The sequence below is a fragment of the Paralichthys olivaceus genome, chromosome 16, assembly GCF_024713975.1.
Source record: "Paralichthys olivaceus isolate ysfri-2021 chromosome 16, ASM2471397v2, whole genome shotgun sequence".
Lineage (NCBI taxonomy): Eukaryota > Metazoa > Chordata > Actinopteri > Pleuronectiformes > Paralichthyidae > Paralichthys > Paralichthys olivaceus.
The window spans coordinates 14,771,729-14,799,223 of NC_091108.1; the positions used below are offsets into that span (position 1 = coordinate 14,771,729).

General features: G+C 40.5%; 1 protein-coding gene across 2 annotated transcripts; it reads right to left on the bottom strand.

The window, feature by feature from the left end:
- Positions 1–1,297: 1,297 nt before the first annotated feature.
- gng12a (guanine nucleotide binding protein (G protein), gamma 12a) lies at positions 1,298–27,271 on the bottom strand. 2 transcript variants are annotated; one of them, XM_020098877.2, is made up of 3 exons: positions 26,881–27,271; positions 4,460–4,568; positions 1,298–3,450 (listed from the first exon to the last, which is right to left on the bottom strand). In XM_020098877.2, the coding sequence occupies exons 2-3, from the start codon at positions 4,550–4,552 to the stop codon at positions 3,325–3,327; spliced, it is 219 nt and encodes a 72-aa protein (XP_019954436.2). In that variant the 5' UTR covers positions 4,553–4,568; positions 26,881–27,271; the 3' UTR covers positions 1,298–3,324. The 2 variants fall into 2 exon arrangements, with proteins under 2 accessions (XP_019954436.2, XP_069367446.1); XM_069511345.1 differs by lacking the exon at positions 26,881–27,271 and adding an exon at positions 5,158–5,277.
- Positions 27,272–27,495: the final 224 nt, after the last annotated feature.

Genomic DNA, 27,495 nt, shown 5'->3' on the forward strand with positions numbered 1-27,495 from the left:
ATATTAAGTTCAGAAATGCATTTGCATATCTCTATCCTGAATATGTCTCATCAGCAGGACAGACATAGAATCTTAAAATCTGTCGTGGAGTAAAAAGTGTAATATTTCTAACTTAAACCGGTTTGAACAGAAGTGTAAAGAAGCATCAATCAGAATGTGCCTGATAAGCAAGTTGCATAAATGTGTAACTGTCCCATCGTCTTATGTCTGTAAGATATAAATAAAATGTGACACTGCATTGGCTGCAAATGTGACTACAGCGTGAAAATAGGAAGATATATTTCTGTAAGCTGCTGGGTCTACTGGAGCAACAGAGGTGCCACTGCTGCCCAGCTCCATCCGCCCAAACCCACAACCCACAATCCTCACCCGCTGGTCCTCCCTCCCCTTCCTCTCCCCCACATCAGCACATTCCTACGCACTGACACTGTAACTGCCAGGACAGATTGTCATGGTGAGGCACATGGTCAGCGACCTGGGCTGGTTGGACTGCCAGCCACTGGACATATGCCCCCCCCCTGTGATTCTCACATTGCTGCACAATGACAAACTGGGATTAACTGCAGAGGCTGTCCCCTGGGGAGTGGGGGCTCCAGGGGCATTCATGCCTACAGGGAATGTCCAGACTGTCTGCATCATATTCACACAGAACAAGAATACCTCCGGGGGTGTAAGCAATTCTTTCAAATGAAGTTGACAGAAAGTTAGCGCACCTGGTTTTATCTGCAGGGACATGTGATCCTTCCTCAATAAGAGCTCCAGCTGTGACACAAGCACAAGAGAAAAGTCAAGTCTATTTGTATTTTGGTAAATGTGAACAATAAATAATGGCCATTATTCGTCTATTTTAAGTGTCAGAAGTGTCTCATCTCATTGTGTATTTCTGCAGTTATTACAATAGGTGATAATTAGTGTTATTCCTGTGTGAATTCCCACTGTGATCAGCAGCAGCTGCACAGAAACAAGGTCAGAGTGAGAGGAGCGGCCACACACAGAGAGGGAAAACAGACTCTCAGGCTGAGCAGACGTTTTACCAAAATAGTTAGTCTTCTCTCGAAGAGCGGAGATCAGGTTTTGGTGCTTTCTATATTTAGCTCTCTTGTGTTCTCTCTAACTGTGAGAGGCCTAACCTCCCTCCTCTCCCGGGCGTGATAAAAATAAACTACTAATGAGAGGAAATGGTACCAGATACACTGTGAGCAGATCTCTCTGGCCCAGCTCCCTCTGAACACACGAATGTGTCAATGTCAGGACTGGTTGAAGGTGGTATCGAGACAAAAGTCAACACAAGTACAAATCTTCTGACTGTGCAGCACAACACATCTTTATTGAGAGATTAGTACAGTACTGTACTTTAGGAATGCTTCACTTTAACAATCTTAGATGAGTATTCATACAAAGGTTGATGTATTAATAAAGACATTTATGAAAATGCAGATTTAATCAGGTTTCAATAGTTCGATAAGGCCGTTACAGGGTGAGACATGACACAGCAGTGGTGATTTTTTTTTAGGTGTACAAGCTTTATTGCAATAAAAAGAACCGACTGTTAGAGATGAGATCACAAAAAACGCAATTGGATTATAACACTAGATTTTACTGATGTGAAGACCTGAGGGTGGAGAAGGCAACAATACCAAACCTGCTGAAAAGTGTAGACAGAAAGAGATGGCACAACACATCACTTTTAACTCCCAGGTTAAACACATCTTTTTAATTTCAAAGAAAATATTCCCATTAAGATTGTCCTTCATGACACAAGGCAAATGTAAGTAAGGCTTTAGAGTGTAAGGACATTGGAATTCAGAATATCCAGAATATTCCACTTTAGGACATGTCAGGCTGAAGATTTAAGACCCACAGCAACACAAATGTTACGGTTCAAAACAAAAAGAGAAATAAAACTTTGAGACAGTGGTTTAATCAATAAAAGACACGACCACGGACGGCAATACTTGCACCAAGAACACAACAATGTGCACATTCGATAAGTCACTTGTTTTAATGAGGAATTACGTGTAACACATCAGCTTTCTAAAAATATCGTACCACAGACAGTTATCAGAGGGAACTGATAAAATATTCAGACACACAATAAAATTTTATCAAATGCAGAATCATTGGTTTGGCTTGGCCCCAAGATCTTCATTACACAGAGAGACATGAAATTAAATGTAAGCACCACATTAATATGATGAAGCATTTTCACTAAAGCTTCATTCACTCTGTATGTTGTGTAGCAAAAGCATCACAGCACTCGGGTCATTTTATCCTGATGGCTTGAATCTGAATCTATTAGAGTATTAGAGTCATGTGAAAGAAAAAAGTTTCAGAGATTTCCAGAATAAAGTCATAATTAAGAAGAAACTCAAAATTTTAAGAGAAAAAAGATGTAAAATTATGAGAATAAAGAAAAACCTTTTTCAGGCATAACCAGAAAAGAAAACCTTCCCTCAAGTCTGTGTGGTTCCTTCTTCGAAATACACTTATATTGCATTATTTGTGAAACCTATATATAAGTATAACTTATAACAAGATACTCCACATCTCCCTCAAACATGAAACGCTGCCTAAAAACTTATTCTAGAAAAATTACAACTTAATTCTAGTAAAAGTCAGATTCTTCAACATGACGCTTATACACTTTCAGAGAACATAGGGATTAAAGATAATAAGGGACCCGGTGCTTGATTGGATCAGCTGAAGACAACACTGTATCATGGTGACCATATTGCAAATAACAGACAGGAAGCTGGTGAAATAAGTGATGGGTGGCAGAATACTTTGATTTACTGTAGTTTGAATTTACTGCCCTAATCAAAGATACATAATGGTAACATTTGAGTAGAAGACCAATGTAAACCTTGTATTCAAATCTGTAACATACTGTTGGGAGAAATGATTATCCATCTTGGAATAAACTTCTCAAGGACGGGAGGGAAACATTGACTGTATGAAATCAGAAAGGCAACAACAGCTACATGCTAGTACAGATGAGACTGTGTGTGCGACAGATGATGGACAAAATCCACCACTGAGGAAAGTCAGAGCTGTTCACGTATTCAGAAAACAGCATCTGCAGTCGATGATTATGTACCTGATGCCATCACAACTCATGCAGCCAAAGACTCATCGGTGGTCAGAGCTCGAGCTGTGCCGTGGTCAATCGTTTCAGTGAATAATACCAATATGTGGCCAACAGTGCAGCCACAGAACACCTCATTATTTAAGACCTTTGAGAAAATCCCTCACACCTCCCAACACAAAGACATACAGCAACATTAATGAGCAAAAATAAACACATAAGAGGCTAAGTGGCATCCACTACAATATAGTGCAGGGTTTTTTGTCCTTGAAGGGATTGTCTGAGGCAAGGATGCCCATGAGGAGAGGGTCGTTCCTCGCATGGTCGCTGCAGTAGTTCATGAGGTCTGCAGAGGCCTTGGAAACCTACAGAAACAACACAGAGGAGCACAAGAGGGTGGGTGCCAGGTTGTGATCTCGTGCCTCCAGTTTTAATGCACAAATCCTCCAATCCAGAGGTTAATAGAACTGGTGTGTGTAACTTTTTAAGAATTAGACAATTATAAACAGGGTTTTCAAAGTTTCAGACATTGGCACTTCCCATGAATGTAAGAGCAGCCATCACTGGATAACTATGACACTAAAGAAAACTTAAAAATGTGATGATCCTCAGGCAGGTTCTGGAGATGTAAGGAGCTTCTTTGATTTATGAGCAGGTTTCTTGATATCTATATTTAGTAGATGTGAGTTGTAATGTTATCACTAAAAATCCTGCACCACACTGAATCTAGAAATGAGTGTATGCTCTGATTTGTTAGGATTCCAAAAATGAGAGTGAATTATCATACGACTGATCTAAAGTATGTTCAGAAAAGGAAAAAACAGTCAGACGTAATCTGTCTCACTCTTATAACAAAATCATTTTTCTCAGAGACACAAAGCTCTGAGTGCAAAAGCAAATATGATTGAATTTTTTCAATTGAACAGGTTAAATCCTAAATGGCAAATGGGAGGGAATTTATATCAAGCTTTTCTATTCTTATAAAACCACTCAAAGCACTTAACAGTACAAGTCACACACACATTCATACTCTGCTTCTATAGGCAGCACTTTTTCTATCCTAAAACGTTCACACACTGTCCAGTAGTTCTGCCCAAAGACACTACGGCATGAGGACATGCAGAGCCATCAATCCAACCACCAACTATCCAGTTGGTGGACGGCCCGCTCTACCTTCTGAGCACAGTTTTTAAGTTCCCAGCAAACGGATACATTTATAATATATAGATAGGGATGTAATAAAAATATTGGGTGAAATGGAAACAGGAGTGAATTTCTGGTTCTGGTGGAAGAGGCTCATCAGAGAAAAGATACTATAAAGTGTTTTTTGTACCAAAATAACAATAAAGATTATTGATAGTTGTTGCACTGTACCTTTATCCTCTCAATGCTTGCCTCTATTCTCAGCTGCTGCACCATCCGCCGGGCATTGGCGATGTTATTGGCACTGTGAGGCTTTGAAGACATCCTGGGTTAAAGAACACTGAAAGAAAAACAACAGAAAGAAGTGTGAACGACACGGAAGAGAATGAGATGTCAATATTCAGCACAATCTGCACATCGAGCAAAAATGGAATCAGACGTACATAAATGAAAAATTATAAAATTTTTGTTTTCTGGAGCACAGATAGAAAATGGTTGTGAAGCTGCTGAAATCAGGCGTTTAATATGTTTTTAACAGTAAAGAACTGGAATGGCACTCAATAGGGTGCATACCTCTGCCAAGGCCCAACAGTCCCCTGAAATGTAATCAAGCTGCAAAAAATTTCACACACTCAGAAATATCAGTTCCCCAAATATGTCTGATTTTTCTATTTACTATACTTTTTATCTATGAATTATTCCAAGGAAAAATAGCCTTGTGACATTTAAGATGTGAAAAAACTGGATCCGCCTTCTGATCCAGATCTGCGTCAATATTTACTAGGTTCCTCCCTGACTTAAACCACATCCTTCCACCAAGTTTCGTGGTAATCTGTTCAGTTGTTTTGGTGTAATCTTTCTTACAAAAAAACGAAACAACTAAAAACACACAGGGAGGAAACAGCAAGTTATTCAAACAGGGAAAGCACCTCAACACTGTCCCTGCAGCAGGAGAGACGTTTGTTTCAGATTACAGGAGGAGCTTGACTAGATGGCAGAGTAGTTTTGTGCAAGAACCATCTTGAATCAGATGAAAACCAGCTGGTTGAATAAACAGAGAACACAGGCCATGACGGAAGAGTGTGAATGATTAAACTACAGTTACATGAGGTGGATGCGTTATAAACAATAGAGATGTTGGTTTAACAAGAGTCAACAACAAACCCTCACTACTTCCTCTTCTGCAGCATTGTTGTTACCAGTAGTGACGTCAGCTCCAGGGAAACACAAAGCTGAGGGATCATGCAATTTCTTTTTTTTTAACTGTTAAAAAAAGGGGACACAATTATAAACCGCCTGGAGCAGTGCATTATCCATGACAATGACTGACAACCTGTGTATGTTGCTGGTGTCTGATCCAACGCAACAGAGGGTTGTGATTCAACTTCCTGCTAATCATTTACAGAGTGCAGGGAACAAGCCCTGACACATCCTCCTGTACATGTGTAGATCCGACTCCAGCCATTCTCCCTCATGCTCTTGCTTCCCTTTATTGGCATTTGTCGGTTTCTCATACAAAACACATATTTCCTTTTCTGCAATAAACCACACACACGTTTTTTTGTAATACAACTTTTCTCAGCAGGGAACAGGAAACGTCAGGCTTCAGTTTCTCAGAAGTTTATTGTGAAATCAATGACAAAAGCTGCTGCAGGAGCTGGGGTTGAATTTATAAATGAAAATCAGTGGTTTTCTGTTGCATGCCGTGTTTTTATTTTGCACATTGTTCAAATTGTTCCATATATGGTTGCTCCAAATACATCTTTCAGGTTGGTGCACATAATTCAGTCACGGTGCCTAACATGCATGAACTTAGAACAGCCCTAAGCCATTTTTAAAAAGGTTGGATATATGTTTATTTTGTTCCACCCTGTCTGCACCCCCTTCACCCTGCAGGATGTCATCCCTCAAGACAGCGTCTGATGCTGCAGCTGGATCGTCCGGCTCTTCTTTTGTCTCAGGAACAAACAGTAATGGAGACAAACACACGGAAACGGGAAGGATAAGGAAAATCTCAATTTTCAGACCACTGCCTGGGAGTGGCTGATTGGAGAGAATGTCTCAAGATCTAAAAGATAAGTAATTGCTGTAAAGGAAACAGCCAGAGATGACTCAAAGAGCTAAACTGTTATTGATAATGTGCAAGTGAAACATGAAAGGGCATGAATTACAATGCAAAGTAAACTATCATCTCATGCAAACATTCTCCCAGCTTAGTCATAAAGTTGAGGCCCCACAGGTGAAAGAAATAAAGTCCTTTCATCTGAACGTGATGAGTGATTGTATTCATTCCTATAGTCTGGACTCTGGAAGGGTCTTTTCAAAGAAAGAAAGAAAGTAGGAGAGCCTGCTTAGAAGCAGCTGTTGTTTAAATGCTGCAGAGTCATTGTCAATTAGAAATGAGATCACATATAGGTGTGAATCTGTGAATCTGATTCTTGAGATGTTTTTTGCAACCATAAAAATGTCCATTCTGGAAGTAAAAGTAGTCCACAGGAGCCGGGACTCAAAAGATATATTTATGACGTTATTACCTAGCGTATTTATTTCAGTGATAAGGAGAGGCATGTGCAACAGTAATGAACTTAATGACTTTCGTGGCTGACTGTCTTGTTTTTCTTTTGTTTGCGAAAGTCATTAGCTGCTACCAGGTAAAAACGTAGGGCTCCTGGCATTACCAGCTGAGCTAGATGATGAAGTTTATAATTTGTGTGACATGCAAACACAGCACAAAAGCTGCTGATCCAGTGCAACAGTGAATTAAAAGATAATATGAGAAATGCACGGCAGGGCTGCAGCAGAGAGGAACCTCAAGCATGACTTTGAATACACTGGATGCCCTGTTGTGTTAAAGTGGAAGGTTATAAAGCACTACACTACATCCTGCAAAGTTAGGGTCACATGATGGGGGAGTCGAGCTAGCGCCCTCACTACTGAGCTTGAATGCGGACTGTGATGAAGCATAAAACTATGTTGTTATTATAACATTTTAAAATGGGCATATTTCCGGAGAGATTGATAATCAAAAAGGAAGTTTGTTGTATTTTTATTGTTGGGACTTTGAGCGTTTTTTTCTTCTTCACTATCTGATATATCTGCAGATTAACGATTTTGCTCAGCGACAGATTCACTCACTAAAGCCGTTTTCAGACAACTCTGGAATTTGTCTTTCCTATATGGAGAACGCAGCAGGAGATTGAGCGGGTCTGATGCTTTCGCAACAACAGGAACATTTCCAGAACATTCAGGCGAGGGGTGGCGAGGGAGGATGAGCATTCAGTAAGAAAGAAATGACGTATAAATTCCACTGCATCGACAGCACATGGACACCAGCCTTAATCACCAAAATGAAAGTCTCAACCGGTCTCAAATCTCATTGTCATTAGAAGTTGACATCTTCATCTGCGTCTACTTTCTACGTGTATGCCGCCTCTTTTCCATTCTTCATCCTTCATCTTTTAGTTTTAAAAATGTCATTAATACGCCGACACGCTCACTGTGAATTTTCCGGACTTTTTCCGACTGTATTCTCATATGGGCTCACTCAATATTTTACAAGGATATTTACTAGGATATTTTACTGAAGAAACTGACCTGTACATTTGTGTTCTCATGTACAGGCCCTCCAGAAACTTTTCAGGAAAATGTCCAGACTTCAGTAGATGTCTGAAAACAGTTTAATAAGATTTCCTTTTTTCGGTGAATTACACACAAGTCATTGTACAGAGGATTTTGAAGAATAGTTCTATTATGTATTTATACAGATTGACAAACTAGCAAAGGAAATGAGAAATAGCTTTCTGATAGCTGTGTCCGTCTGATTTGAGCATGAGATGCAAGTGGGAAAAACTCTCCACCACAGCTGTAATTTAAGATGGAGTAAAGCCAGAATGGATAGTTTACTACTCTGTGGCGCCAAAATATCAGTTGAACCAGCATGTGAAGTGGGAGAAACGGGTAGGTCTTAAATCACGCTGGCTCTCACAAGTGATTTTTACAGGCAAACTATCCCAACTGAGTCACCTCAGTCAAACTGTGAAGCCCCTGTGAAGTGATGCCAGCAACTACCAGCACCACCGGTCTGACTGAAACTCTATGGGGAGGGGCACCAGAGTGTGTGTGTGTGTGTGTGTGTGTGTGTGTGTGTGTGTGTGTGTGTGTGTGTGTGTGTGTGTGTGGCATTAAACACCACCATGTACATTTAGGAGCCGTGCAAAAAAATAGTTACCTCCAAGGATCAGAAAAAAGACCACCCCATCACAATACACACACATATACAGCAGCCAGGAGGACCACCTACTGCACAGAGCACCGAGGCCCCACTGCTCTGCTGTACCTTACACACACAAACCCCCCCGCACATATGCCATTCATTAGCAGTGTGTTCAAAGTGCCAAGAACAGGGAGCCATTATGAGGCAGTGCCATTAACACCAACACTCAGAGATGAAAAACACACGCTATGTGTGTGTGTGTACTTCTATCGTTGTGAGGACTAGTTTGAGTTAAAGAGATGCCTAGTTTAGGGTTAGTATGAGGGTTAGGGTTAACATTTAGTTGTGATGGTTAAGGTTAGAGTAAGGGGCCAGATAAAGCATTATGTTGATATGTCGAGTCTCCTCACAAAGATAAAAGTACAAGTGTGTGTGTATCCACTGCTGCTGTACTGCAGTTCCAACCCCAAAAAACCTTTTAAAATTTGCTGCTGACGAATTAATGACATCCATTAAAAAGCAACAAGAAGAGTCAGTCCTGTCAACTGTACAGTATGTGTGGTCCCTCCACTGAGCATCTGAGGCCTTTCAGACTGCGGCAGCTTTTGTAATAAAGTAGCCTCACTGGAAATAAACTGCTTTAGGGCTTAAACATCGCCTGCTGCACTTAAGACGTGACTGACACAAGGTGATGAGAGGCAGGCTATAGGATCATACTCTATCCACATTCAAACCCTTCCATTTAGTTCACCCCAAGATGACAGATTAGTTATTTTCTCCAAGACCATGCAACCTTGTAAGGACTATAAATCCCAGCAAGTTCGCACCCTTAGTACAATTTTAGGGGAAAAACAATAATGGACACAGATAATTTTTTCTGTAGCCTCATTGATGTCAATAACTAGGAGTTATGCAGGAACACGGGTTAGACATATAAAAGGAAAAGCCGACAACAACACTATTTAAATTTGTACAAGAATAAAACAAACAGCCACATCAATGAAGTGCAATTAACAAGTAGGAATGAAGAGGTGCATGCAGACAGGCTGCATATTTCCCACTCCTCAGCAAGGTAATGAACTTCTGTGTCTCGTGTGGAAAACTACCTGCACCATGTGCAGCATGAAATCAGACAGTGGAGTAATTATCATTTACTGACTTTAGAACTATAGGAGTATGTTTAGTTGCATTGTAAACAATCTGGATGAAACACCTGGAGTCTTTGCTGTTGTATTCACGGTTGATGTAGTCCGTGAGTTGACATTGACTCAAGGCTGCTCGTTATGCATATTCTGCAGATATAAACAATCATGCATGAAAACTTCAGGTTCTTATCAGCTAAAAGTTGACATTCTATCGCCTGTAACACTTCTGGTGATCATGTTAGAAAGGCCCTGATATATCTACTGGCTGGCGTCTGTCTGACTTTATACACCAGCTGACAAATGCAGAATAGTGAGTTGTGGAAAGGCGATATTTGGTGTCTAGACAGACGTATGTTGCTTTGAACAAAGGAGAGTTCAAAGACGTGGGCCCCAGCCACAAGCTAGTATATTAGTTGTTCTCCCTTGTGTACCCACACCCACACACACACACACAAATCTGTCATGTCTCATGTACTCCCCTCCCCCTGCACACACACACACAAACACACACAGACACTCTCTCTACAAGCAGGAGTTTCCCAGTCCGCAGGCGAAGCTAAAAGTAGCCGTCTCATACTATCTTGCTCCCAGTCAGCACTTTCCCAGCTGAATGAAAAAACCGTCTCTGGCTACACCTAAAACACGACCCGCACTTCAGTTGCTCCACACGACTTCCCAGTCCCGTCATCTGCTTACTTATAAACACCGGCTCATTCTCACTTGGTCACTCAGCTTATCAAACTCGATAATACTCATCAGTCATCAGTTCTGCTGCTGAGTAAAGTGGGATAGTGTTTATGAGCCACAGGGAGACGCTCTGGCTGGTTGGGTTTTTAGGTCTGTGAGAGAGAAAGGGTGAGGCAGGGAGGAGATGGTGGGGTGTGTGCTCGCACTGGTTCATACTGTGAGAACCATCACAACTTTCCCACCAGAAAAAAAAGAAAGGAGCTGCTGTTAGGCCCCGGTTTCTTTGGCAGCTGATGTCATAGAGTTTATACAGCAGATATCATGATGATTTTATTCATCAAGATTAACAGAAAACCACACAGACTGGAGGACAAAGCCTGCTCCCACAATCTCTGGGAAATATCACTAACTCACACGTATGCATTTCTGGCTACAACTAAAATACTGCTCCTTCACTTTGAATAGGGTGATGTCTTGTGTTGCTTAACTGCATTTTGGTTCCACTGCATCGTGTTGCTTGTGGAACTGTAGAAACTGAGAAGAGTTTAGTTTTTCATGAAACAGTTCTAAACAAAAACTCAAATGCAGGCGCTCTAGGCCCTTTCAGATAAGATGTGACAGCGGTACCGCTGCACTCTGAAACCCATTCTTCCAATGGTGTGCAGTGCCCTGTGGTTTTTCGCTGCACTCAACTAAGTATAAGCATAGCCGGTCCAGCATTTAGGCAGGTCAGGTTAGGGTTGACCATTTATGGGTCTTCTCAGTTTGGACACAAATTTTTGGACCAGCAAAGAATTGAGTCCAAACCAAGGGCAGCAACGGGCTAGGTGCTGAACCCAGCGTCAAGCTGCAACCAAGGCCCTTTACTTTGAAAGAGGAGGCAGAGCCAGCTGGTTAACCTAGTGTGTTTGTATATATTATTTCCTGTTTATTTCTCTTTAACATTTATAGCTAGCATGACGCGTTAGCACAAAAGCTGGCAATATTGTGTGTCCCGAGCATGAAACTGTGATTGTTGTTGTAAGAGGGACTTAAAGGGCAACATGCCTCAGACACAGCCCGATTAATCATAATATAATAATAATAATAATAATAATTAATACTATCATTAAAAAATAATAAACTAATATAACAGATAATAATAAGTCCACAACCACAAAAAAACAATTAGCTGCAGCCCTTGTTTACTGTAAGAGTAGTAATGGAGTACAGGATCAGGTTTATGAGCTGCATGCATAGTTCAGCCCACAGTGACTAACCTGCAGCAGACTGAGGCAGAAAACTGTGAGTGGAACTATGACGAGACAGAGCTGCAGCACCACCCCAGAGCTTACTGGTATGGCCATGAAGATAAGTGAAGCTGAAACCACCCCACCCAGCCCATTGGCTACACATTACAGTACAGAGTGAATACTGGGAAATTCAGTCCTCCCGATGCTGGTCTGCTCCATTGCGATTGGCTGAGGGTTATCCATTATTCCTGTGTAAGCAGATGTTTCCAGGAAAAGCTAAAGGACCGTACAAAGGTCAATGGAAAATAGCTCAGGTTAAACATGTGGCACTTTAAGTAACAATGTCATTTCTGTATCACCATTAAGAAAAAGTTCAACTTAAACAGTTAGTTCACAGAATTTGACAAGCTGCACACTCCTGAAGTTCTGTGGTTGGATAGGATACAAAAACAATCCAGAGTACTGTAACACAGTATTCACAGTGTCTAGACAGAAGACTACACTGAACTCATTCCTGCAGGATTTCTAAATCCCAAATTCATGTGCAATTACTTGAGGCTCATTCCTGTCCAAACAAACTATGAATGATTGCTTGTTTCAGACTCAGACTAGAGGGCTGACGAGTTTTGCTGCAGGAATTACAAGCCGACCCAGTTTATAATGAACTCAGTTAAAAAATACAAACAAACAGGGAAAAGTTGCATGTCAGGATAGATAAGGTGAGACATCCATTAGATAGTAAGCTATTCAGTGTCCTTAAACATGGTGATATTAAGAACAGGATTGCATGAACATGACTGACTGCACATTCAGTGGCTGTACAGGACTGAAGAGGAGCAACATGTGTGTCAGGGACTCAGACGATCGGACAACATGACAGATAACAGTGATAACACAGTGAACTGGTAGTAACACTCTTGGTTTGCAAGGATTAAACAAGAGGCAAATCGCATGGTAAAATAAGACAATTTCCACCCTGGCAACCCCTAATTATACTCCACTACTCACACAATAAACACCACACACTCTCCTGCATGACTAATGTTGCATGCAGAGTTGATGGTGAAACAGATAGTCAATGCAATTCGTAAAAAAAAATATTGATCCAATCATGAGTTTCAATAATGAATGACCACACATACTCGGTCCCTTGCTTTTACTGAGAAATTATAAGCATTTCACAGGAAGGTTTCTGATCTGCTGATTAGGCCATTTTACACGAGCAGGGTCAGCCATGTTGTTTACTTATTGTTGAGATTGCAAATGATCAGTTGTGTAATCCTAAATGTGGGTGGAGCGTGGTTTAAATGTTAGGGGGGATGTAGCGTAAGTGCAGTGCAGCCTAGTGAAGGTCTAATGGACACCTGGTGCAGGTGTGTGTGTGGCCGGGGTTATGCAGAACACTGAACACATTATGCTTTAAAAGATTACATCATGGAGTGCACCCACTTTAATATGTTAAAGTAAATCCTTTACTAATTTCTCTTCTTTCCAATACTTTGATAGATAATAAAAATGGGTGTCACTGCAGTCCCATAAACATGCATGACTTTTTAAAATCAAGATCCATGAATTATTCTATGAGAAATCAATGAAAATGTTTAAAAATACACAAAAAAAATCTATTATAATAAAAATTCAAATATCACGAGAGACTTCTGTTCCGGATCCGCACTAACATTTTAATGGGTTCTTCCTTGGGTCATGCCCCATCCCACAACTAAATTTCGAATCAGTTTTTTTCTCAGTTATCGTGCTAACAAACAAACAAACATGGATTAAACATTACGTCCTTTGTGTATATTGTTACAATAAGTACAGAGACAATCTTGGGCTGGGACTCTACTACGTTTCTTGTCTACTATGCAGTTTACAATGCTATATAGGTAGGGATGACATAGATAAAATGATTAAATGCAAAGTGCCTGCATCATCGGTGGCTGGTTCATTCTTATGTCATACAAGATACAGCAAGAGAGAGAAGAAAAGGTGACAGGCAGAGTGTACAGACAGACGCACAGACAGTGACTGAAAATGCCAGCAAAGGGCGACAACAATGACCGGAAGATTTTTCTTCTTTTCTTTGATGCAACTGTCTACTGAATTCCTCACATTCCTTCCACAGGAGAGGCTGGAGATTATGAGCCAATTATGTTAAAGACTTTGTTGATGTTCAACAAGTATTCAGACGTAACTGGCTGCTTTCATGGCTTTGAACACAAGAGCCCAAACGTCTGTGAGTAACTTCAAATAGACGCAGAGGGCAGCCAGCGCCTCAGTGATATCATTAGCAGTCAGAGTATGGGCTAAAAATAGCCAACAGGTCTGTGTTGTTGTTGGCAACAGTGGGTCCAGTTTCACCTAAAAACTACCAGCAGAAATAGCTACGATTACAATGCCAACTGTATTTCAGACGAGCAAGGTTTCTGCAGTTTCCACTGTGAGCTTCTGGTTCCCCAGTAATGGGCCATTATCAAGCCCAGAGCAGCCCAAAACAAACACAGGCCTATGGCAGATAATGCCCTTCAGACGTCACTGCAGACGCACAGAGGGTGACATGCAGGAGACACGGGCGACCTAGGCAGAGAGGCTGCCAGGCAGCGTCTCTCTGCTCTGCCCTCGGAAAACAAATGGCATTGTTGTGCTAAAGCTGCACAAAAGAAAGCTTAGTGCAAGCTGAGTGGAGTTTGCTGGAAATGGATGTAGGGAAGGAATGAATGGTGGGGCAGAGAGCTGTAGAAAAAGATGTGTGCCTGTGACTGAGACTGAGGGAGAGATAAGAGTTTGTGTGTGTGTGTGAGGGAGAGAGAGAGTTCAGCTGGAGAAAGCAAGCTGTGCAGCTGTGTGTATGTTGCATTTGGTCGCATGCCAAAAATCTGCAGCCGGCGACAGGAACCCAATAAAACTTAAAGCTATTGTGAGCACTTTGCCTTTGCATCACTCGCTCTAGCCTGTGAATGCTACTATTCATGACGAAGGCAGGAGATACCACACAATGGGTCTCCATCTCTGGCCCAACACTGCCCTGCCTATAAGGAACAATAAACAAACGCAGTCAGTCTTTCCAACCTCTCCGCCACTGAGCTGGACTCCCTGCATGTTAGCACTGCAGCGAAGGTGGAATAGAGAAGGCCAAAGGCCTGTGGAGGAGCTAGTTGGGCTATTTCACAGCCCCCCTTCCTCTTCCTCCTCCTCCCTGCTGGAGCAGAGATGTGTTAAACACCAGCGAGCATGGATGGAATAACTGATAATGGCTTGGACGTCACACAGCTCATTAGACAAAGACATGAAGGTCATAAAGATGAGTTTGTTTTCCAGGCAAAGCGGAAATAGTATTAGTCAGAGGGTGACATAAATGAGGATGGGGTGTGTGTGTGCATGTGTGAGACAAAGATTAGGTTTGTTTGTTCATGTGCATGTGTTTATCACAGGGTGCAAAGTCTTTTTTAGAGGATATTTTCATGTGACTTTTATGACATTAATATATTCATGCAATATTGTCTGAAACTAATAACATCAATTAAATAAAAGATAACAGTGTCTTGTCTGTAAATGCACAAAATATATATTTAATGTTACTCTTCCAAATGTATATACATTGTGTAAAAATACAGGACCAACCAGCAACGCTAAAGTGAAGAAAAAAAGATGATATTAATAACAATGAACTCAGCTCTGAAATGGACAGCAGCGCCCAACCCAGTCAGACAGGACAAAGGGATTAGTGATGGAAAAATGCAGGCTGCATGATTTCCTCTGTCAGGAGCGAGAGAGTGAGAGAGTTGGAGAGACAGAGACAGAAAGAGACATAAAGAGACCCAGGGGAACAAAGAAAGCAAAACAGAAAACAAAAACAGCTTTCTACACCACCAAAAAAGGTTTTACAAAATTTCACTTTTCATTCCACATAGTTCCCAAGTGAATTCACCAAAAACACCCATTTGGGATGTCCACAGGAATTTCCCAAACATTTGCAGGGTGAATTAGGAAAATCCGCCACACTACTGTCAAGACAGAAAGGAAAAGAGACACAAATTATTTTATATATTATATATCATATACTACATAATTATAAAATATAGCAATAATTATTATATGTTGTTTTATCGCCCAGACCTAAACCAGATTAATTGCTATAAAACCATAGATGCATAACTGAAATTTGGAAGAAAGAGAACCATCAAGGACCTGCAGTTACATTTCAGAGTGCTCCTTCCTCCTGTTGCACGACACATTAGTCAGTATTTTGCCACTGCATCATTAGATCAGTGGAAATCTGAGAGGATGTGCTTGGTGTAGTGTGTCGCTCTCAGAGTGAAATTTATTTCTCTACAACCCGCTGACCCTTGACCTTGCAGGTCAGAGGCGAACAGGTCGATTAGGACAGGGTGAATATCGTTTACTTCTTTCATTTCGGTATTTAACATAAATAACAGGGGAAAACAGAGAGATGCAGATAATGGGGGATCACAGAAAAGAGATGAAACCCTTAACACCTTTAATTTAAGAAAGAGTTGGGGCTCATATAGTTTGAGGGTATAAACTATACCTAAGATAAACCACTGGTCAATTGAAAACAACAAAACACACCAGTATCTGAGACAGTCAGTAACTGATGGGTAGGACTGTACAGCCTCTCAAAAGTCAAATCTTACACAAAGCACATAGTGAGAAGAAGTTTTTCCGTGCCTGAACCTTCTTTTCGCCTACAGGATGTATGAGATAACTTTAAGTGTGATGAATGATGGGACACATGGTCTAATGGTGTCTTTATCTGCAGCACTGTCTGCCTATAGTTCAGCACCAACACAATCCACATTATCAGAGAGCAAGAAGAGACACTTCTGAACAAACAAGGACAGGAATGACAGGCATGTGGATAGTGGACAGATTACTGCATGTGACTATACTCAAGACAAGTTGCATGGGAACACACACACACTTGTAAAATACAGGAACAAGTTGAAGGGAAGTATCTCTATGAAAAAACAAATAGTGCTGATGCTAAATTCTTCAAGTCATCATAAAAAAGTTCAAGTCACGATGCACAATCACAATGATATTTTCCAGATGCAAATAGTAGCTGTGATATAAGGTCAGATGATTAATTATATGTGGCAACATGAGATCATTCATCAGCTGATTTCTTTTTTGTCACTTTTTGATCTTTTATTTAAATTAAGTAGAGTGTAGATCTACTAAAAACACTGAAATGCTTTCTCGGTTCAACTTAATAATACAAAATTAAATAAACATTTATTTAAATACAACTTTTTGGTTTCATTTGTTATTATTGAATTGTTGCATTTAATCACGTGTAAAAAAAAATCAACCATTAACATAACATCAACATTATACAGTATGTCAGCGATCAGACACCCTAGTCAATTAATATCTGCAACAGCCAATGAAAAAACCCTTTTGGTCGACTGCAAAACAGTAAACCCATAATTCAAGTCCGTACCTTTAAGGCCATGACTTCCCTCTGACAGTAATCTCTAGAAGTATTTATTGTGTATTTATTGTGCTTCTGTTTCCAAGGCTTCCAAGGTGACTGGTTTTATGATTTCTTTATGGCAGAGTTGAAGGCCACGGTCAGAGCAAAAAGCCAGGAGTATAAATATTTCTCAGTTTCTTTATGACTGATTAAAATAAGAGATGTGACCAAAAGAGGAAGGCAAATTAAATGAAGTACTCTTTAGTGATCAAAAAGTCAAGTCCACGGTTTTCCCATTGTGAAAACTTAACCCACCAATCAGAAAGCAACAAAAACAGAAGGGAAATGTTACTGAAAGTATTATTATTCATTCATTCCGTTATTTCATATTTAGTATATGCATACTGTCTGGGTGTGTGAACACACAACAAATCAAAAGTTTAATGCTTAAATTCAGTATAAAACCAAGTCGTAGCTCTGCCTCCTAAATACACACTTTCAAATTCCACACCTGCAGTTTGTAATACAGGCTCTCTTTTAGACATATGTATTACATGTTTGGAAACCTCCCTCTGAGTCACAGATGAGTTAACTAACTTTTTGTGTGTAAAATCAGTGGAATCCCTTTTAATCTTCATAAATCATGTAAATGCCCCCAAATGTGTCTGAAACAATGTTGAAACAGAGACAGGATTCCAAGAAAACAGAAGAAGGAGATAGAGGGATTCTTCATTGCCTTTATCGTCTTATTCAAAATATTTCTAGTTTTCTGGTGTATTTCTGAGAGGTTGCATATCAATAATAGGTACATTCAAGCAATTCTTAGGATCTGTCAATAAAGTAACAAAAGTCCTGGTTTGATGATGTTGTGAAGCAGCGTGGCATCATGGGAGTTGTCTTCATCATCATCATCATTGTCGATGAGAATTTACCTGACCTAACTCAGGCGCAAATCATGTTCATGGATGAGGAAGTTTAATTCATGTTACCCAGTAAAAAATTAAGAATAATGATCCATTGCGAGTGACCAACACAAATAGTGGAATGAAAAAAAAACAACAGATAGCTAACTGGCTAGCAAACTGTTTGTCCTTTATTATCCGTCGTTTGCTCTGGAAGTTACAGCAGAGACAGGTTGTAATTTAATGTCCCGCTACATTCAGTGTAACTACAAGACATTTAAGACAGTACGACCTTAGACAGACTCATTGACTAACACAAAGCCAGACTGACTTACAAACTCCCCCTGCATATACACACAGACACACACACACATTCACAAAGGGGTCTGAGTTACTATTAATCACAGGCCACATGAAAAGCTACCCCTCCCTCCAATCACTGCGACTCCGTTCATCTAACAGTTTCAAAGACATGTCGGGCGGAGGAAGAGGCTCACGCTGTGGGTCACACTGCGGCCACTTCCTCTGCAGCCCACCCCAAATCCCCTTCAAAAGTGATGTCTGTCTCCTCCTCCTCCTCCTCCCTCCGTCTCCCTTCACTTCCTCTCTCTTCACGCTGTATCAATGTCTCAGTGCAAGTGGGTCACTAGGTCCACCTCACTTAATCACGCAATCCTGCTTCTGTCCATCGTTTCAAACAAGTCGATACACAGAAAGCTGCTCAGGCAAAGGGGGTCTTTCTGAACTGTGCCTCAAGGTAAGAGAGTAGAAATTCTAAAACAAATTGCTGCTGTTGTAAACAAGTCGTTCTTCAACATACAGGAATTTTGGTACACAGTGATACAATCTTTTCCCCCCAAAATCAGTTGGTATGAAATGTCTGGAACTGCCGATTCTGCTACAGATTGCTCCCGGTCAGAAGAAAAAATATTGCACATACCAAGATAACTGTTTAGTTTTCAAATTAGAAGCTCGGGGAGAGGGAACACAGCCTGTTTGTTACAGTTCGAAGAGGTAATTGCACAAGTAGCCACTGTACAAGAACCATTCCAGGACAAAATGTGAGTCCTTGTTCCACCGTGCACAAGAAAACAGTGAGTAAATCATAGTTGAACAAAACCTCGGAGGGCTGTGAAAGTAAATAGAATTCACAGGGTATGAATGAGGCACCTGATTTCAGCAAAAGAGGAGACATGGAGATGTTGGACGAGGAGACAGGCAGTTAGTGTGCGTCTCTCGGACACCTGCTTGTTTTCAACGTCGGCCAAAAAGAACTTTGGGGCCCGCGAACTTGAGGGCAACAAAATGAGGAGCACACCCGTCTCTCAAACACAGCACAGAGACATGTGGATGCACCGCCTTATGCTACAGGTGTCCAGTCCCAACTGGGCCTCAGTGGAGACGCACACACACACTGGTCTTTGTTTGAGATGCCAGCAAAGATCCCCAAAGACTCATAAAGGGCTCTAAAGAAATTAAAGAATCCATCAAAGTGACACTGTTGCTTGCCCCCCCCCCCACTCACACACAGCTGAATTTACATGTTCATTCCACTCTGAGTGTAATCAATGATACATTTATCCTTCAAGTTGAAAATACTACTGCTGCATCCTTCACTTCACAACAGCATCACAACTGCCAACGTGTAAAACACAATACGCCTTGCAGGCAGTCGTGTCCTGCTCTTCCTGATACCTAGCTGTCTGGCAGGAAGCTGCTTTATGCTGGCTGGACTTCTTTCTCCCCCTCTGACAGGATATGACCATATTTGGGCGACAGTCTTATGAAATGCTCTGTATGTCAAAGGAAATAATCATGCTGTAAGAGAGGAAAGTTTTTGACCGGGCAAAAGGTGTGTCTTCCTGTGAGTGGGAGCTCTTTAAACCACTGGTGCCAGCCCAACCAGGAACGGCTGGATTTACACAAACTACTTTACCTCTATAGGAAATGCAATCACATGTGCAATCATTCCATTTCATAGAAGACAGTAAATGAGTTTCATTTATCCTTCACTAGGTTGGATTCATTCTATCAATGTGTTCATATTGTCTCTGCCAATCATCATCATCTACAGTTTGGCAAAGCTTGAATCATATTACAGGCAAAATTGTATCTAGCTTTCTATAGTAGATTTTTAAGGCAAATAAATGATTTCATTTTTTAAAAGATTTTTTTTGCTCCTAATGTCCAGAGCTAACCCAACCTCTCCCCCAGTGTCAGCTGGAATTGGCTCCATTCCCCCAATAAGCCTTAAAGTGTTAAAGCTAAACGAATTTCTGTACTTAGATTTTACATAGTTATATCTTAATTCCTAATCTTTATAAAGCACAAATATAAAAAATAAAGCATCTATTACTACTACTGTTTTTATTATTTATATTATTATTATTAGCATAATTTGGGGTTGTGTAACTAAAGGTAGGTTACCAACAAATGGCAGATCTGTTTCTAAATGACACCTCACTTATATTGATTACCATCAAGTCCCTCCAGTTAATAATCCAGACAGTAACGTGATCTACAGGGGTGCACAAACACACACACACACTCTGACGAGACACATAACAGAAAACGGTCTCACGTTACAGGTGCAACAGACTGTGTCTAACACGCTCTTCTCTCCCTGCAGGTAAAGGCCTCAGTCACACTCACACATGTTCTGTCTCGCTTCAGTTGACAAGTTTAATAAAAGCTTTCATGGTGTTTGGACCACCTGGCAGAGCCAATGTGACAGACGGTGTACGTGTGTGAGTGAGAGTGGAAATGAGAAAGAGCCTTGAATTGTCATCACGGGGGTTAAAGGGCTGCACAGGAAAGTTTGCATCATTTGGGATTCACTCAGATTGAAAACTTTCGCTGATGTTACAGAGCTGCCTCAGAGCACCTTTGACACACTTCTGTCTGTTACAGAGGAGCCATTGAACATTTAGCAACTAGAGGGAAGCAGAAAGCAGTCAGAGAGCACCACCATGTGGCAGAAAGAAGGAGTTTACTATGACTTCCCTAAATCTTACAGTAATGAACTTACATTAGTATATTAGACTTACATTTGTAGGCTGTTTTGCTTTAGTCTTCTTAATCCTTTTAAAACTGTACTTTTCTGCTCAACACCATGAGATTTTATCACCAGAGCAGCAATGTTTACTCTTGTTTACCCTCACATTAAGTTTAACAGAGCATCAGAGAAGCAAGTAAGGAATGTATTGTCCCGTTGATCATTCTTTTTCATACAGGTGTTTTTAGTTTTTTTGACAAATTGGCAGTATTTCCCTTTTTTAGGATTTGGAAAACACTGTAAGTCAATGGTAAGAAAATCTTTATTTCAAATTCTAGTTTACAGCATGTGTCAGCTCCTCATTTCCCTTGAGTCAAGAGTCAAGCTGAACAGCAGGTGGACGACAGGGAGACGTCCCTGCATGTGACAGTTTGAAGATAACAATGGGCCCAAAATAGATTTTCTATGTAACCACTGATCTATAAATAACCTTTTCTCTCTGAACCTTTTCACATTATTCATATTATTCTCCTGCCTGTCCTGAGCACTGATGCACAGAAACATGTGAAGCTCGACTGAAGCATATTTTCAGTTTTAATAATACACATTAAGGTCAATTATTTAATAGTTTTTGCAATAAAATTCACATACATAATTGAAAATTAGCCTTATATTCTAAAACAGGGCTGCAAATGAGAATTATTTTCATTATATCAAAAGTTTTTCATCAGGCAATTAATTATTTCATCTACACAATGTTGAACAGTACTTGAAACAATATCACAGTGGTCAAGGTAATGTGTTCAACATGGCGGTTATGTCTGAACAATTAAGACATAAGCTTTTTATTGATGGCAGAGAAAAAAATATTTTTTTTGGATTAGAGATTCTGGACTTGTTTTCAAGCTGATGTTTGTTTGTGAATTATATGTGCTATCCTATTTTGTAATGTGATAAAATATAAACATGTATCATTAAAAAAATGTAAATCATTAAAATCAAATGTCTTTTCATGTCTAGGAGAAGTAACTGAGAATCCAAATCATCATTTCAGGTCAATAAGTGACTATACCCTTATTAAGTTATCCTGTTTGTCTTCTGCTTTACTTGTTTGATCAGCCTGATTCCAATCTTATGCATGTCCAGTCTTATTATGTGCCAAAAACAGTCCCTTTACTTTTCCCTACGAAGTTCTGCAAGAGTACTGATGAACAGTGAACTTCTAGGCTCATTCACCAACCTTGACGATGTGAGGGACAGTTTTAAATCTAACCTTGGAGCAGTGTCTGTGAGGACTATAACCTTGGATTTAGTTTACACTCTAAACACACCTATCTTATCTGCTTCCTCCTCTCGATCCAATGGCAGTGGAATATGAACAGCCCTGCACTGACAGCAAATGGAGGCCTCCTCAACAACCAGGACAAAGAAACTCTCTTTTTTGTGTTTACAAAACATCCTGCAGAATAGTATCACTTACCTAATTATTTTGAGATTAAAATGTCAAAGGACCTTTAAGATGAGCTGTGTGGTTGTAACAAGGAAGTTGTGGTAAAATGAGGCATTCCACTCTTTCTCCTCCCACGTGGGTTTTGGAAACTCATTGTTTGGGAGGAGACGCTAGTTCTGCCTGGCATCAACCGTCTCTTCCGCTCAGTCTGATAAACACGACTATAGAATACACTTTGTGTCAGGTCTAGTTTGCCTGTGACATGTCTGACCTAGAAATTACAGGAAGACATTCAGTGCAAAGCCAGCGGAGACAAACTAGATTGTGACCATGCATTAGACTCGGCACAAATCTTAGGCCCTTAATTAGATGCATTATCTTTCTTACCTATTTGAGGCAGTTGCTATGACAATGCTTCCTGTTTGGCTTGGCCAATGTTGATGTTGAGCTGATAAGTACATGAGCAGTAGCAGAACCTTCTTCCTAAAGCCAGCAGTGAAACATCCACTTTCTCTTCCAACTTCTCATTCCTCCCATTTTTCTAATTAATACACAAATCATTGCAGATGAAAACTAAATCGATGTGTTGGAGAATGATTTCGCTTTACAGTAGATATGTTAGTGAGCCGGTCTATTTTCACCCAATAAAAAAGGATCCAGTAATGTTTGGTATTTCATGAAAGCAAGTAATTCTGCTGCCAAACCAACACATGGGTGTGACTGTATATCCGCAATGTCCCACCACACACACACACACACACACACACACACACACACACACACACACACACACACACACACACACACACACACACACACACACACACACCACAAAAACTAACTAGGGCCACCCCTTCAGGGCTACATCTTCACATACCTCTGAATTGTCATTTGTGAAAAGGAAGAAAAATGAAAGTTGTGTTGTTACAATATGTGTTGTTAGATGAAATTTAAAAAAGAAAAAACATTGTTTTCTATTGTAAAAGCAAACAGTCTTACTTTTTAGGTACATAACCAGGGCTGGGATTGAATCTCCTTCACTGACCAACATCAGGAACATTAGAATATTGTCAAGTGTTATGTAGATGTAGCTAATATGCATTATTATTATTAATATGTATAAAAGAGTCTGAGAATGTCTGTAAATTGTCTCAAGAAAAAAATATAATGTTAGTCTGTGGATGAATAGAATAACTAGAACATTGAGAACTCTGGATAATAGATAAAAGATCTTAATATTCGATAGGCATTATTTCCTGTTTTAACAAAATCTAGTCAACAGGACTTTTACTATAGGTGTAGGATGGATGTCATGTGACTGAAATGACGACTTCATTGGGATGATGTCACAGATAGGGGTAGGGCAAGTGCCAATCAGAAGCTCCCCTTGGAATTGCATGACAAGGTCAATGACATCAGATCCTGACAAGATTAATGTTAAGGATACAAATCTGTCATAAATAAGACAATGTTCATAATTGTTATCAAAAATGTGTTGTTGTTTTTTTTTTTGCTGTCCCACTTGATAAAATATGATTTAAAAGAAGCAACAACAAAAACAGAACTTAATTAATATTAGAACTAACAAATATTTTATTTGAATATTATTATTGAATACATTTGTTATCTTAAATCTAATTGTGACATTTTGATGGTTATACTCTATCAAAGCCCAATGTGACAAACCACTCTTCAAAAACACAATTTTATAAATGTGCTTTTACAGGGCTTGTGGTCTGAACTTATTTAAAATTTTTTGTAAAATGGCACTCTTTTAACCCTTCCTATATTTGATTATTTTAATTATTTAAATTACTTTCTTTATCTATTTAAATTTGCGTCTTTTCATGAATAATGAATGGCTCTTATTATTTTGTCTTGTAAAGCGGTATTTGTTTTGATAAGTTCTTTATGAATAAAACTTAAAATGATTATTATATTACGAAAAATAGCTGTAACATATATAAATTAACCTAATTTATCAATATTTCAACTGATGTATTAAGGAACTTATTGTTTCAAACCAATCTAATTAGATTCAAACAGCAGCCATCTCTCTCTCTCTCTCTCTCTGCAGGATTCAGACAACAATTATCATGTTGTTATTGTCAACATCATCATCAACTGTTGCTACTATCATTAATAAAATCTTTTTATTTATAGATATCACTCTTCATCAACTACTGTGTCAGAGCTGAAACATGATGGTTACACAACTGTTCCTGCTCTCTCCACTCTCTCTATTAGAAGTATCACAGACAGAACGTTAAGGTGATAAATGTAAGAGGGAGCATACTCTTAGAAGAGCTGGAAACATGTACTTGAGAACATGTACCTTTAGCAACATATACTTAAAGCTCAGTGTGTGTATGTGCAACATAAAGAAAATGTGTGAATCACTCAGCCCAGTGAGGAAGCAGTAACATCACTGAGAAGACGCTACGGCCAATACGCACAGGCACGAACACACGCCAACTCCTACTTCAACAAACTGTGTACACTGAGAGACCTGCGAGTAAATCTACAGACAACACTATGAAGAAACAGCTCCAAGCTGATAGGAGGCTCAGACAGTGGCCACCATCACGTCGTCCTCCTGCGACAAACTGGATGTCTGTCTAAAAATAAAAAAACTTGCCGTCAAAGCTGCCGATCGAGTCGGCCTGCATTCTGTGTGTGAGGAGAAGCTTCCCAAAGCAGCCTGTTATCAGATAAAGATACTGTCCAGTATCCAAAGATACTGTCCAGCACTGTCCAGCATTAGATTTACTCGCAGGGTCTCAGTGTACACAGTTTGTTGAAGTAGGAGTTGGCGTGTGTTCGTGCCTGTGCGTATTGGCCGTAGCGTCTTCTCAGTGATGTTACTGCTTCCTCACTGGGCTGAGTGATTCACACATTTTCTTTATGTTGCACATACACAGCTGCCTGGGCAACTTCCCCACATGATCTCAACAGTTTGTCCATTGTTCCTAAAGTTAAACTCATATAGCTGAGACAGAGGAAGATTCAAATCAGTCCTCAAGCTGCACAGGGACCTCCCCAAACCTTTTCTTTTTATCTTATGCTTGCAATAAGCAAGACATTGTTTCAGCTCGACCACCTAACTCCCTCCTCCTGGTACTAATCAATTTACATGCATTACACATCACATTAAATCTGGCCAGCAATCTGGGTTAACTTACTCACACAACTCCAAATGCAGGCCATGCAATCCAGACTGGGAGGGAGAGTTTAAAAACAACTGTCACATTCTCACTCAAATCTTTGTGTCTCTGTGATCTGTCAGTCTAAAAGAAATAGTGAGGAAATTAAAAATTCTTGATTGGTGATTGTTCAAATGAATTTCACCAGTGAGCTTAATGACCAGACCTGACAGTATTTTACAACTGTTCACAGTTGTCATCACCTTCATTTTTGGTCAAACAATAACATAAAGCTGCATCCTCCAGCTTTCAAAAGCGATACCAGTGTATGTAGGTCATGAAACACACATTTTTGTCTGTCAGCACCAATAGGTACTTTCATAACACAAGACAGACACAGATTTTATTGCACGTGTTCCTGTCTTCATGTTTGTCTCTTCATCTCCTCCTACGTTATGAGTAGAGATGTTTCGGTACCAATATCAACATCGACAATGCCCCTGATACTGCCAAAATGCTGGTTCCGGCTTCAGCAAGTATATAAATCGATGCTCCAATCAGATACCATGTCTTTAAAGTACAATAGTTTCACCCAGATAAAACTGTGTGCTGTACTGCCACTGGTAAGTACTAGTTTTAGAGCAATGACCAAGATGTGACATCCTGTAGTGTAGCGTTAGTCAGAGCTAAATAAATGTAAGCAATTTGCTTGCTGGGGATCAGGGGATACACAAAGTATCAGAATCAGTATCTGGAAGGTAAAATTCTATGGGAACATCTCCAGGTGTGAGGCACTCGATTGTCTGGTCCCATATTTCAATAATTATTTGGGATCAATAAAGTGTATCAATCTATCTATATATCACACCAACCCACCAGCTTGGAGGCAGGAAGTGTGCTGGGGTGCGATCCACTCAGAGTGATGGGCGTTGAGAGGAGGCTTTGATGGCAGTGAATAGGGTACTAATGAGTTGGCCTGATCAATGGCCGGTCTGTATTCTGTCCTCCCTAATGGCCGGGGGGGAGGACATCAACAGGGCTGTGGATGCTCCATGTAAACATCTCAGGCACTTCCCCGTGTGGGCCCTCCACTTCAACCATCTCACTGGGCTCCATGATCTAATTGGGACGACACCAGCAAATGTTCCCAAGCTCATCTATGTCATAATGAACTCATGTGAAGGCGGTGGCCGATCTAGAGATCTAGAAAAGTGCTCTCCAAAATAAGTCATTATGTGGCAAACACAGTGGATGGGGATTGTGGGTAATAACGAGGGCAGAAGGCCTTGAAAGCAACACTCACCTGTTGAATAGCGTGTGTGTGTGTGTGTGTGTGTGTGTGTGTGTGTGTGTGTGTGTGTGTGTATTATCAGCGACTGAGACCAACTGTTGCTCCAGGTTACTGCTCGCTGTTGTTGTGACAGTGTACCGACACATGGAGGTCTTACCTGGCCGGGTAACGTGCACTCAGGTGTCGCCGGGTCTCCTTCCACTGAAGCCAACACTCTCTCCGTCCACAGACAGGGAGGAGAGCCCCTTCTCTCTTTCTTTCTCTCCCTCTGCTCTGCTCCGTCGCTCCCGGCGCAATGCCACAACTCCAGCCGTGTGTTGACACCACAGACCGGGGAGAACTGGCTCTACATGGACGCTGCTGTCGACGTCAGAGCTGCCGGAGTCGCGCCGCGTTCACTTTCCGCTGGTGGTCTGAAGTCAATGTTTAACTATGGTTGACTCCTTTTATTCTTCCGCTCTGCTCCTCTGCTCCTCTTCTCTCCTCCTCCACTTGAACGCTCCGTGACGGGAACAGCAGAGTCTGGTCGGGAGGAGAGAGGCGGAACCAGCCGATGTTCTCCAGCGTCAAGCGTCAAACTGCTGACAACACAACTTCAATACTTTTCACAATAATGCACTGTTTTTAAAATGTCTTTATGTTTGTGAAGCCCAGGTTTATACGAGTATAAAAATAAGAAAGGTGTAAATAAATTAAAACGCGATCAGATTTCGAGTCAGTGAAAGTTCTAGACAGATCATGGAGACTTCATCCTGCTTTATTTGTTAAATGT

Excerpts from the sequence above, each read along its gene's own strand:
- gng12a (XM_020098877.2), bottom strand. The coding sequence starts at position 4,552 with ATGTCTTCAAAGCCTCACAGTGCCAATAACATCGCCAATGCCCGGCGG. Across the intron at positions 3,451-4,459 it reads CAAGCATTGAGAGGATAAAG|GTTTCCAAGGCCTCTGCAGA; the intron begins GTACAGTGCAAC and ends TTGTTTCTGTAG.